Genomic DNA, 12863 nt, shown 5'->3' with positions numbered 1-12863 from the left:
CAGAAGACAGGCCCAAACCAAGGATAGAAATGGCTGAGAGGATTAGCCCTGCTGGAGTTCCTTCAGGCTGCTGAGATTGTGGTAATTATTTTCATATTTGCACTTGACTCCTAAATCTTGTACAGATCCTCACCACATTTGCAGACAGCCACACGCATCCATGGAGAAACACACACACACATTCTCATAAAAGCAAGGATAGATGCAAACACGGCAACCAAGACAATATTGCAAAACACGATTACAAAGGTGAGAGATGATGGAGATGAGCAGAAGAATAATTGAGTGCCTCTTCAAACAGACAAATGGATTCAAACTAGCAATGGTTTATTTTAATTCTGGTCTATGTAACTGAGCCTCTTTTTTGTTTCTTTGTTTTTTGTGTGTTTTTCTTTTCTTCTTAAGAGATCATTCTCAGTCAGTTGGTTATTAGCCTGGATTTTGCCTGCTGTACAAAGTTAGGCTAAAAAAATAAGGGTTAGAAGTCTATTTAAAAAGCAGTCTGAAAGCACAGCTCAGCTCAGCTCTGCTCTCTGCTGTGAGACTTGGTAATGTTTATCACAAAGCTCGGCTATATGGTAAGCTTCATACTTACAGACACATTTGTGCGGAGGAGGGGAGTCTTGTGATCCCTGAACTAACCAAATAAGCAGAGCAGAAAGAAAATGCGCAACAAATAAACTGACAGCTCTGCACACACACAACACACTTTTTCCACCTCAAGATTAATGGATCAGTAACTTAAATTGTGTGGAAACGTAATTCAGACACACCAAACCATACACACACAGATGCCTTTACATGGAATGCTGTTTTAATTGATTCCCTGTGTCCACATCCACACAGTGCACATAGCAGTTCTTTGCTTTTGAGCGTTCTGGTTTTGTGAACAGTAATTTTGCTTCTCACAAGTTCCCATAGATCTTAAAGACAACATCAGTTGCATATTTTTAGCTAGCCAACATCCCTACTCCTAACGTACTGAGACCTTTAAGCTCCATAACAAAGAGAAGGTGTTAGAGAACAGTCGCGGGTGGGGACCATTGTAACGTTGCATGAACTGGACCTCTATTGTTTTTCTTGTAGGGCGGCAATCATGGTATACTACTTCTTACACTGAAACTTTGTTAGTTAATTCAATTCAATTTTATTTATATAGCGCCAAATCACAACAAAAGTCGCCTCAAGGCGCTTCATAGATACAGAGAAAAACTCAACAATCATATGACCCCCTATGAGCAAGCACTTTGGCGACAGTGGGAAGGAAAAACTCCCTTTTAACAGGAAGAAACCTCCGGCAGAACCAGGCTCAGGGAGGGGCGGCCATCTGCTCCAACCGGTTGGGGTGAGAGAAGGAAGACAGGATAAAAGACATGCTGTGGAAGAGAGACAGAGGTTAATAACAGATATGATTCAATGCAGAGAGGTCTATTAATACATAGTTAATCACCCATGTCTGCATACGCTTTAGTGGCTATGTCTTGGTGACATAACTTCTTACTCATTGGTGTTGCTAAACTTAACCTTTACCCTAACCATAACCGCAGGTGTGTTAATTTAAAGAAAAAAAGGGGTTTCCTTTAAGTACTGGGCAAACGGATTGCCTCATACACATGTAGCCTGCAAGCTAACGATAATTAAAGGGAAATAAATGGGCACTAGGTAGAGTGTCAGTCCAGATTTCATCCTTAGCCACGAAGGTCTAATACATAAATACTCAAAGCAGAGAATTAAAGCCAAATCAGGGATCTTTAATACTTGAAAGCATTCATTTTCAGGGCAGCCTTTGTGTTGACTTGAAATGTGATAATAGCTGCTGTGATTTCAGACTCACATTGGTGGCCAAGCCAAAGACTCAAAGCAATTCTGATTACATTATCTGCTGAAAGTGTCATCAGCAGGGAGAGGGTGCAGTTTACCCTAAGGAATCGTAAGAAGCCAGAGAAAGAAGCTCACATATATTGTCTTGTATTCAGTAGGATTTTCAGATTTTTTTTTTCTTGCATTTGGAGTTACTTTAACAAGCAATAACTGATTATTAATGCATACTATTGACTGTCTTTCGCTTGTACTGTTTCAGTGTTATGCATTATGAATGTATAACTAAGAGTGATAATGTTTTCATCTAAATTAAAAACAACCTAGGCAAGAAGTATCGATTGGTCCAGTTTGTCTCTTAGTCTAACGTTTGTGGTGTTATGCACAATATCTCATGCACCACCGTTAGGATTCAGCGAGTGATGTGTGCCTCTGCTTTGTTCCTGCATTTTCTACGCTATGCTAATTTGCCTAGAGCACACACTGCAGTGTTGATTAATTTTTAGGATTTATGCAAGTCATCGCTTCATTCCAGCATGTTCTACATTGGGCTCGCTGCACTCAGGGCACCTCAGTGCAAGTGTGTACGTGAGTGTTACAACTCTGATTTAATCACAGTAGAAAAATGTGAAAGTTTTTCGTATCAATGATATCATTTTGTTTTATTGTTATTTATGTAAAACGAGGAACTGATTTCTTGTCAGAAGTATTATTTTTCAATCATTTGAGCAGGGAAGTGAATGACTAGTGTCACAGCCTCATGCTGCTGCTGTCCTTTTGACAGAAGGTTTGAAATCCCAACCCTCACAAAGGCTTATTGCAGATGGTTCTATGTGGAAATCTGCATACAGTTTTAGTTTTGTGACTGTCTTATTGTGGCCCACCCTCACCTTCTGTTTTCAAGGCTCAATTTCATAGATTTTTGGGGGGCAGCATCGGTCCATTTTTTGCTTTTAAATTTCTTGGCTGGCTTTTATTGCACTTTAAGTTACAAATTGTCATCAGCTCCATTAACATTATCTTCACCTGTTTCTCCTCTGCTCTGTGCACACACACAAAAAATTCATCCTTTATTTAGCAATGAAAAAAAAAATTTTTTAGATCTTATATCTATAGAGGGAGGGCGGCCAATAGTAAATAAAACATTGGAACCTCTGCTGTACTGTTCACCTGTTTATGACTTCATATGACTAAGTTTTCTGCCTTTTAGAGTAAATTAGAAATGCAGTTTCTCGCTCACTATGCACCTTCTTATTGTTTCAATTTGTTATGAGAATATATTCTCACATCTTGCCAAAGCCTGAAAAAAGTCCTCCAAGTCTTTAGGCCCATGTATTGAATTCGTCACTCACTGATGTTATTACTGGGCCCTGTGGGTCTGTAATTGGCCAGATTCTTGTGCCGGTCATTTCTTTGCGACTCAACCGGCCGTGATGCCAAGCTCTTCATTATACAGAATGTGTTTTGTGCGCTGAGGACTAATTGATTCTGAATGAATCATGCATTATAAATGAGCCAACACTAGTCTTTCTCTTGTGCCTGTGTTCTGGTCTGTGTATGTAAGATGCTTTTTCATTTCACGTATCACCCTCCCCTTTTCTGATTTTTTTTTTTTTTTTATATTCATCCATCTGGTATCCATCATGAGTATTTATGGCTGAACAAGAGCTGCCAAAGTGGTTTATTACAGAAGACATGACAAGAGTTACTCCTGACCCCAGGAGGTAGGCCTTAGTAAGTAAACCTGTAATCCTCAAAACCAAATCTTCTTTGCAGTAAGTCTATTTACCTCCAGAGACCCTATAGCTAACACTGAACTGAGAGTGGCTGTTAGGGATGTAGTTAGAAGTATGCTCCTCAAACATTTGCACACCATTTTGTTGAGGTAGTTATTACAAAGTCTGCTTTTTTCATTATTTGTTTTGTTTTAGAGAGGCTTCCTAAATGTCAAAAATGACATAAAAATGTTATCTGTTAATCCGTTTTGGTCCATTTGGCTCTAAAAGATTTACAAGATTTAAAAGCCATGAACAAAAAAGTGACCTGTTCTGTTTAACCTGGATCATCTTTAGTTTTGTCATAGCTGTTTGTTAAGTCTCATGGCAGGTAGAGGAAGCACTGAGAACCTGTCCTTGAACTCGAAGACATTTGCTCAAGGCCTTCAGTTTCAAATGCTGTTGAAATTTTTAAGCAAGTCATCACATTTCTGTAAAGCTATGCTATTCTGTAGCTGAGTGAGCGCTATATAGGGGAGCAAACAAAAGGACTTTTCCCTACAGGATCAATAAAGTATCACATTGTCACTATTACAGAGCCACACAGGCAATGGGACACCCAACCTCAGTAATGGTGGAGTCATGCGCTACGCATTGGAATTCAATCCCTTAAACTGGCAGCACCCAGCCATTGCCAACTTGTTCCAGAGAGAAAAACCATGTCAACCTCTAATCATAACTGACTCCACTCTGATAGGGTGTCAAATGCTAAGGCGTTCTCCTGGCTAATCCTGTGTCACCTCTTTCTCCTCACTGCTCTTAAAATACCTCAACTTCTGTGAGGTAAGTCTGCTGTTACACAGCAGCACAACAACAACCTGGTGTATGACATAACTGGCTCTAGTTTGTGTGTTGTTGTTTTTTTCCTCTCTAATCAATATGAATAATGTGAGTAAATTATGAGTAGTGCTAATAATATGAGTACTACTTTAATATTTGTCCTGGCAACCAATTGTGAGATCTAATATACATTCATGCTTCAGCATAGTTAAAGCTCTGTTTTGCTGTCAGATGTAAAAATAATGCCTATGTATCCTCAAGATCAAAAACGGTAGGATTCTTTTCGGCAGTTCATTTACATTACATTTACCAGTGTCAGTGTCTTGTGCTGAATCACTGACAGTTACCACACAGTGCGCCGTAGTTAGATTTCTGTCTGAGATTATTGGAAAACATCCTTGCGTCATTGAAACAGGCGATGATAACATCACAAGATCAAGGCAACTGCAGTTTTTAGAGCCAGGTGCCACAGTTCTCTACTGACTGCAAGGTCCCGAGGCACGATAGATGTTGCCCAGTTCCTGCCTGATGGTAAGATAGTAAATGGACTTTTTTTAAAAAGAAAAATTCACCCAATCACACATACATTCATACAACTGCTTTTTTTTCTGTACCTAAGATCAAATTCAGACATTACAATTTTCTGAAATAGGAATTAAAAAGAATCTACTGTATTTTATTTTAATCTTTTTTAATCAAATTTATTTTAATCTAATATGTTGAATATGAAATGGTTCTAATGGTCACCTTATACAGCGTTGATACACTAGTTGTGGGTTAATACTACCACCTTAGTGCCCATACAGGCCAGCCTCCCCACACTCACAGTGTTGTCTTTTTATTGTTAAGTCATAATATAGCCTAGTTCTGTTCATCTTTTAACACTTAGAAATTTCCGCCCTCTGTGCTGTGGCAGTACTTTTGTCCTGGCTATCAGAAATGGCATTGAATATTGAATTGTTTCAGATATTATTAGATTTTTTTTATGTAGTGATCTAGTTTGCATTTGAATAGACTACCCATAATAAAAATTCATAATTTCAACTGTTTGAGACCGCATTTGCATTTATATTGTTGGCAATCTTATTAAGTTGGGATCAGATCTCACAGGAAAGAAGTGTTTCTTTGACTTCCTGTAGAAACAAAAAGCTGATGGAAACAGTCCGACTTTACTGCAGCTCTTTGTCTCCACCCCCTGTTGGTGCCACCTGCTCTCATCCACTTTACAGGCGAGGTGGGGTCTGCCTGGAAAGTGTCCCTACTGCTCTTTTTTTGTCAGACTTTAGTGGAAAGGACATGGACCACCACTCACTGAATTATTTTTATTTATTTTTTTACTGCTATTCATGGAATTTGAAAGATTCTGACTGAGTGGTACCATCAGAAAAGAAAGATCACATAGCGTTGTAGGTCGAGTTTGGCCTTCTTTGATGGAACTGTAGGACATTTGTGGCAACGTGGGCCGTGTAGCTGTCAGCTGCATGTTCCCAACTGATTAACCTTACCTCTCTGCTTCAGAGACTCCTCATTTGTTCTCTCTGCCAGAAATCATATTTGGGCTGAGTCGACACTTCACTGTTGGATAAGATGGGATGCGCATGTGGCTGCAGCCAATGCCACACACTGCCATGCAGAAGAGCCAGGGACTGCGGGATTTTCTGGATGGCATTGTTCTTTTGAATATTTAATGCAGTGCGTGATTCATGACTTTGTTTTTGTTTTTTGTTTTTTAATAATTTTTTGGGGCTTCAGTTAAACATTACAAATTCAGTGCTAAGTCGTGTTTTTGCTATAATGTAGAATAGTAAAGATTGCAATTTGTGTACAAAAAACTTTACATGGCCTTTGGTGTACTGTTTGAAATGCCTTTCTTTGCATTATCTGGTAAGCAAAATCTTAAACAACAGTTAAAGATCACGGGTATCACGAGAGTGTGTCTCAACTTGTTAACGCAGGCTTTCTTGGCCAAATCTATTTTCATTATTCTCTGGTAATAAATGTTCATTTTTTTTTCTTTTCAGCTGTAATGCAAAACATGTAGAAGATATTTATTCATTTTCTGTATCATCCATAAGTTCCTTTGGTACAGTGACACACAAAGTTTGCATTGAAGACATTTGTATATAGCGATGTGATCTTAGGTAGCTTTATTGCACCCCTTCATTTGGTTTTATATATTTGAACCACATTTGAAGAAGTTCAAATATATAAAGCCTGTTCCCTCTGCTGAGGATCTGTCTCACTAAAATAATTGTGCTGCTAATGACCAGGTGAAGCGGAGCTCTTCTTTGTGACACTGAAAACACTGAAAACTCTGACTTTAGGCTCTAAACTATTTCACCCCCTTCATATGAACCCCCATAACACTTCTGTGTGACAATGGACGCCCCTCAGTCTTAGTGCTTTTGGATCTATCATCGGCATTTGACATGGTTGACCATAATATCTTATTAGCGAGACTTGAGCACACTGTAGGCATCAAGGGCGCTGCCCTGGATTGGTTTAAATCCTATCTCTCCAATCGGCTCTCTACGGTACATCTGGCTACATCCTCTTCCTCGGCTGTACCTGTTTGCTGTGGTGTCCCCCAGGGATCTGTGCTGGGCCCTACCCTTTTCTCATTATACTTGCTTCCTTTAAGTGCCATCTTTGAGAAATACCATATTGCTTATCACTATTATGCAGATGATATCCAGCTCTATTTTGAGCTAAACGACGATCTTGCTCTGTCTCTGAATAGCCTCCGAGAATGCATGTCTGAGGCCAAGAAGTGGTTGTTGTCGAATTCTCTTATCCTTAATGAGAAGAAAACCGAGATTATGATTTTTGGTAGTAATACCCTTCGTGCCAAACTCCGGGATGCCTTTGGTTTTCTTAGTTGTTCTCTCTCTGATACTGTCAGGAATCTGGGTGTCTTATTTGACAGCTCCTTTTCACTTGACAAACAAGTGTCTGCTGTTGTCAGATCTAGTTTTTACCAGCCTCGTGTTATCTCTAAGGCTAGGCGCTATATCCCGCATAAAGATCTCGAAAAGCTCATCCACGCCTTTGTAACGTCGAGGCTAGACTATTGTAATTCACTTTATTGTGGTCTCCACTCTTCCCTTTTACAGAGATTACAGACAGTTCAGAATGCTGCAGCTCGCATTCTAACCAAAACCAGCAAGTTTGCCCACATTACTCCTGTCCTTGCCGATCTGCACTGGTTGCCTGTCAAATATCGTATTCAATTTAAAATTTTGTTGTTTACTTTTAAAATTACTAACAACACTGCACCCAGCTACCTTAAGGACCTTTTAAACCCTTATGCTCCTGCTAGGGCTTTAAGGTCATCGTCACAGTTACTGCTGGCTCAGCCCAGATCTCGACTTAAGACTAGAGGTGATCGATCGTTTGCTCTTGTTGCACCTGTGCTGTGGAACAATCTCCCGATTGGCATCCGGGCATCTGATTCTATTCATTCTTTTAAATCACAGCTTAAAACATATCTTTTTAAACTTGCCTTCTCCACCTTTTAATTGCTGGTTTGTTTGTTTGTTTGTTTGGTTGCTGTGACCTATTGACCTCTTGTATTAATTCCCTCCTATCTTTCTATTGGTGTCTTTTATTATGGTGGTACAGCTTTTATCTTGCTATTACCCATGTGCTGTAGTCATTCTTATTGGTAGCTTTTATCTATGAACATAACTCGTTATTTTTTATTTTTTTATCCGTTATCAATGTTTGAACCTTTTATTGTTTTATGTAAAGCACTTTGGTATGCCCAAGGCTTTTAAATGTGCTCTATAAATAAAGATTGTTGTTGTTGTTGTTGACTCTGGGTCTAATAGCACTGACTATAATTTACTAAATTAACTTCATGTTTTAAACAGCTGAGGAATGTTATGTTTATGGACTAATGTACAACGAGAAGGGATTTTGCCAGTGCCGTGGCCTCCTGCTGCTCTTCAAAAAAAGACTGTAAGCTTAAGCAAATTTTGAGTTGACTTCACTTTTCAAATATAGAGGCTACAGGACATCGTTTACAGTGTCTATGGTTACAATCCATTACTTTGAATTTAACAATAAAGCCATTCATTTTCAGTCTTGATTCTGGATCTTGGCAAGATGAGCTGGCAAGATCGGTTACGCTTCCATCTCTTTTTTTCTTTTTCTTTTTTCTGGAATTCCTGGAATTCTTTGTGTTAGATTAAATACACAAATCAAATATAAACGCATAATAATGTCCTGTTGGCCGCACTATTACTGTCACTGATAAAATGTGGTGTGAAAATGAATCCTGTACCTAACAAAAATCACGTGGCCTTATTGTGTGTTGTCTTTCCTCGTAGGTGACATTGTTTGTTTGATCAACAAGGAAGCAGTCTGTTTTGTAGAAAAGTATTTGTACATGTCTGTGCTGCGCTAACTTTTAATTAGTACACATATGCTGAAGAGTTTTCATACTCTTATTAATAAATAAAAAAAGAAGAAGTTCAGAATTAGACTGTGCAGATTGACTGGATCCTATTGGCCATCTCAGAAACTGCTGCAGTCTGGGGTCTTTAAATACATTTAACTGATATGAGTGAACTTGTTACTGTTATTGCACATAATTTAAAATATTTGTGCTTTTGTGATATTTTATTACAACCTAAACTGAACGTTCTGCCTTTCTTCTTTCTTCAGGGAAATGAAGCCAGTTACCCCCTGGAGATGTGCTCACACTGTAAGTAGCTTAAATCTTTGCTTGATCTAATTGTACAAAACTTAGTTTACTAAAAAAACGTAAAAAGAAAATACTTATTTTGATACGTTTTCTGGGCTTTTTGACATGACTAGTAAATAACCAATATTTTGATGACTCTCCAGTAAGGAGACAGTGTTCATTTGGTGTAAAGGGTAAAAATCAGTACTACAAATTGGGTTTAACATCCAGTTTACAGAATTTGAATGTCCTCTGATAAAATGCCATTCATTGAATGTCTGGTGTTTCTGCTGATCTGACTTCCTCTGGGTTCCTTTGGGTTAAAAATCTTTATAATTAAAAATCTCTTACAGTATTATTTTAACTACATCATATCTTAGCTGCTTTTTATGATTTATCATGCATAAGTGCTGAAATGGTGAAGACATTGTCTTGAAATCAGTCTCTTATGCTCTTTTTACATCTACAAGATGTCTGCCTGGTAGACAGACATATTCAGGTTTATGAGCTCAAGAGGAGGAGGAGAGCTGAAGATATGACTCACATTTCTTCTTTGCTGGCCTCCTTCACCTTCCCTACCTGATGATGCACATCCACACAAGCTCATACTGCTTTGTGTTGTTGAAAAGTCCTCAGAGATGCAGATTTCTCACCAGCTCTCTTTGGTGCAAACTGCACATTTTTACACCTGCTAAAAGGGTGCGCTGCTGGATGTGTTTAATGAGTGCTGAGACTGTGACAGGTCCCTCGTAGTTTAGGGGTACTGCTGTTTAGATTGACCTTCAGACAAGAACAATCATTTTTGCATCAGGATTACCGAGGCTGTTGTGAGTTTTGGTGTCACAGTGTAAAAAAAGTCTTGTATGAGGCAGAATTGGATTAAAATAAACTTCTTCTCCACAACTATTATTGTATGTTATAATCTTGATCAAACCAGGTGAAGCAGAGATGGGATGGAGAGATATAGGAAGGGCAGGAATTTTAGTAGTAGTAGTTTTTCTGCAGGTTTTTTCATATTCAAGGAACATGCACAGGGATTTTATTAATTTGCAAGTATTGCAGCTGGGGATGACTTTGCAAAAACAGACGATTTGCTTGCTTTATGTTTAAGTTGCAAATTATGAGTTAATTTGTTTTAAAGTTAATTTGCTATTTTATTATAATTATATTTGCATAGCATGCTTACCATGACAAACATACGCATAAAAATATTCAAAATGACATTTTGAATATTTTTTATATTTTTAATGCCACAGTGCGTGTGGACTGTGGCTTTTCCATACTTAGACTGTCCTACTGTAACATTGTGGGGAACGGGACCTTGGCCTGCCGGGCCTTCCAGCCATTCCTTCCCCAGGATTATACCACCATAATGAGGGAGATGAATTTTGGCTGATGCATGACCCTGTAATGAACCCATAAAGGAACTCTGTATTCAGTCCAGGATATTAACAGCTTCCCTGTCCTTGTCTTTGTCTCTCTTTAGCTACATTTTTCCTGGTCACCACTGTCTAATTGTCTTTCACCTTCTCTTTAAATGTTATCAATCCTATTTGCTGTTTGTTTTTAAATGCGTTACTTAGGCATCAAATACAAACACTGACAAGAAATGCCAAATTGAGAATGCAATACCCGGATGTGTTTCTCCTATTGCTCCGATGGCTCCATTTGTGTCATGGTTACACAGACATGAGCCAAAATTAAACTTGGGTGACCTCCCACATTTAAGGCCTGTTCTAGATCTGACCATATGCATACATCAGTGATATAGCAATGATTGAGTACAGCTAGCTAGCTACTGCTTGTTTCAGCCAAAAACATTTTAGGTGGGACGTGTATATAAGTGCTTCCTAGATCACCAAAATCTGTGTGACCAACTGTCAGTTCAAAGTAATTAGTAATGACAAAACTGTTCTATATGTGTACAGATACACATAATATGCAGACATGTTGGAATTTAGGAAAGAGAATGATGATTTCCTCCTATATATTAGGCATTGTTTTTTTTTATTATTATTATTATTATGTTAGAATATATTTGCTTCTGTTATTATTGTAAAATTTGCTATCCAACTTATTTCTTAGTTCAGGATCCTTCTATTTTTCCTTTTTATTTGTTATTTTATTTTTTCCTCTCTCGGTCCTTCACTCGCTGTCTTCTCTCTGTCTCACCCTGCACTGACAGAGCAGCTGTTCAGCTCATCAAGTGCTTGGACAGGCAGGCACTTGACTGGCTGCTAAGAAATTAGCTCTGGCCCTCTGGTCAGAGAAATTCATCCTGCTGCACCTTTACTGCCCCACCGTGAGACTGATGCCCGCTCACTCGCACCTGCCATCAGACACTTTCTAACTCTGTTTGTGTGGAACATCAACATGAATTTTTCTCCATGTGTCGCACTGATAAGATGGATTGTGAAATCGGGTCACGTTCCATGCACAATCCCACTCGCCCCTCCCTGGCCACATTGATCAAAACTCGCCCTGCAACATGAGAAGCAGGGCTAGTCGAACAAAAATGCACCTCTTGTATTTGAAGGCTTGTGTTAACTGAGTTTTTTGTTGAAATGCCACATGAAGAAAGTACAGCAACATTAATAGGGACTCTGGCTGACCTAAAGGGCTCGAGTCAAGTGAACAGTAGATGTCAGTAATTATGGGAATAATTGTGCCATCTAGCATGTGGCTTTGACTTGCTGCTAATCATTTAGCCTACTTTGCAGACATTACTGAGATATTTGTGTGTTGCATTTCAGCCTGACATGATTTTTGTCTCTATTTTCTGTGCTGGAGGATGAATTTCTGAAAGGCCTGTAGCCTCTTTTCAATGCAGTGTCTCACCACTGCTGGCTTAAGCGAGCTTAGATCAGGCAGAATTTAATGGCCTACTTGTAACAGTGTGCAGTGTGTAATTAGACAAACCACACGGACACACACCTCCTCACACATCCTTTTGCAGTACACTCTGCTAAAGTATATGCACGCGCCCACTCTGTTCCGCCACTCTGTTCACCCCACACACACACACACATAACCATGAAACCCCCCTCAACGCTTCATGCTCTCAGAGAAATGCAGCAGCGAGTTTGAAACCATTGCAGGTCTGTCTGCAGCCGCCAAAAATAAATGGCGGGCGACTTGCTGGAGTTCCTTGTTGCTAGGGGTTTCCCTGAGGGTGGGAGCCTGAGCCTCTGTCGGTGGGGGGTAGTGGGGTGAGTTGGGGGTTTTCTCATGACAGAACGGCTATAAATAAACACCATCAATGCTTTGCCCTGTCCTCGTCCTCAGTTTGGTTCATGCAGGCAAGCTGTACATTGTTGGTGCAGCCAGATAAATCAGCCTAATGCACAGAGTGCTGCAGCTCTCAGCTGTATAGCCTTCTCACACCTGCTGTCTAAATGAGATAAGACTAACGCAGTGTGAGAGAAACACTGTATTTTTTTTTGTGTGTGCTTTTTTTTTTTTATTTAGTGCAAAAATTGGACTAAATTTTTAAAATTTTGACAGATAAACCAGAAGTCTTGCCTACTGCCTACTCCATCACACTGCTTTAAACTGGCTGCTGTGCTCAAATTTTAGTCTAAACGCAACCTGAGTTGAATTACATTTAGCTGACCACATGGGTGTTGACATAGGAGTGAGTAACTGTGCATATCAGCTAACTTTCTCAGAGCCAACATTTTGCATGTAAATCAAAGGTTTAGCACATATGTAATAAATGGTTGCTATTTATGTAATAAATGCAATGTTATGTATCTAATTAGAGAAACTGAAACAATGTCAGTGAGAGCTCCCTAACTGGGAAT

At 39.2% G+C, this 12863-nt stretch overlaps 1 protein-coding gene across 1 annotated transcript in view; it reads left to right on the top strand.

Annotated features, from left to right (window-relative positions):
• The window catches only part of ppp3r1a (protein phosphatase 3, regulatory subunit B, alpha a), a 30995-nt gene that overhangs the window by 5416 nt on the left and 12716 nt on the right, over window positions 1-12863 (top strand). The window contains exon 2 of the mRNA XM_085477146.1: window positions 9042-9081. Within this exon, the coding sequence (XP_085333272.1) occupies window positions 9042-9081 (40 nt within the window). The remainder of the gene's footprint in view (window positions 1-9041; window positions 9082-12863) is intronic.

The sequence above is a fragment of the Copadichromis virginalis genome, linkage group LG13 (genome assembly GCF_057382275.1).
Source record: "Copadichromis virginalis isolate Kocher_CV1m ecotype Utaka linkage group LG13, C_Virginalis_male_GT1.1, whole genome shotgun sequence".
In the NCBI taxonomy this organism is placed as follows: Eukaryota; Metazoa; Chordata; class Actinopteri; order Cichliformes; family Cichlidae; genus Copadichromis; species Copadichromis virginalis.
The sequence above is the reverse complement of the archived record's forward strand: the minus strand, read 5'-3'. Positions and strand labels throughout refer to the sequence as shown.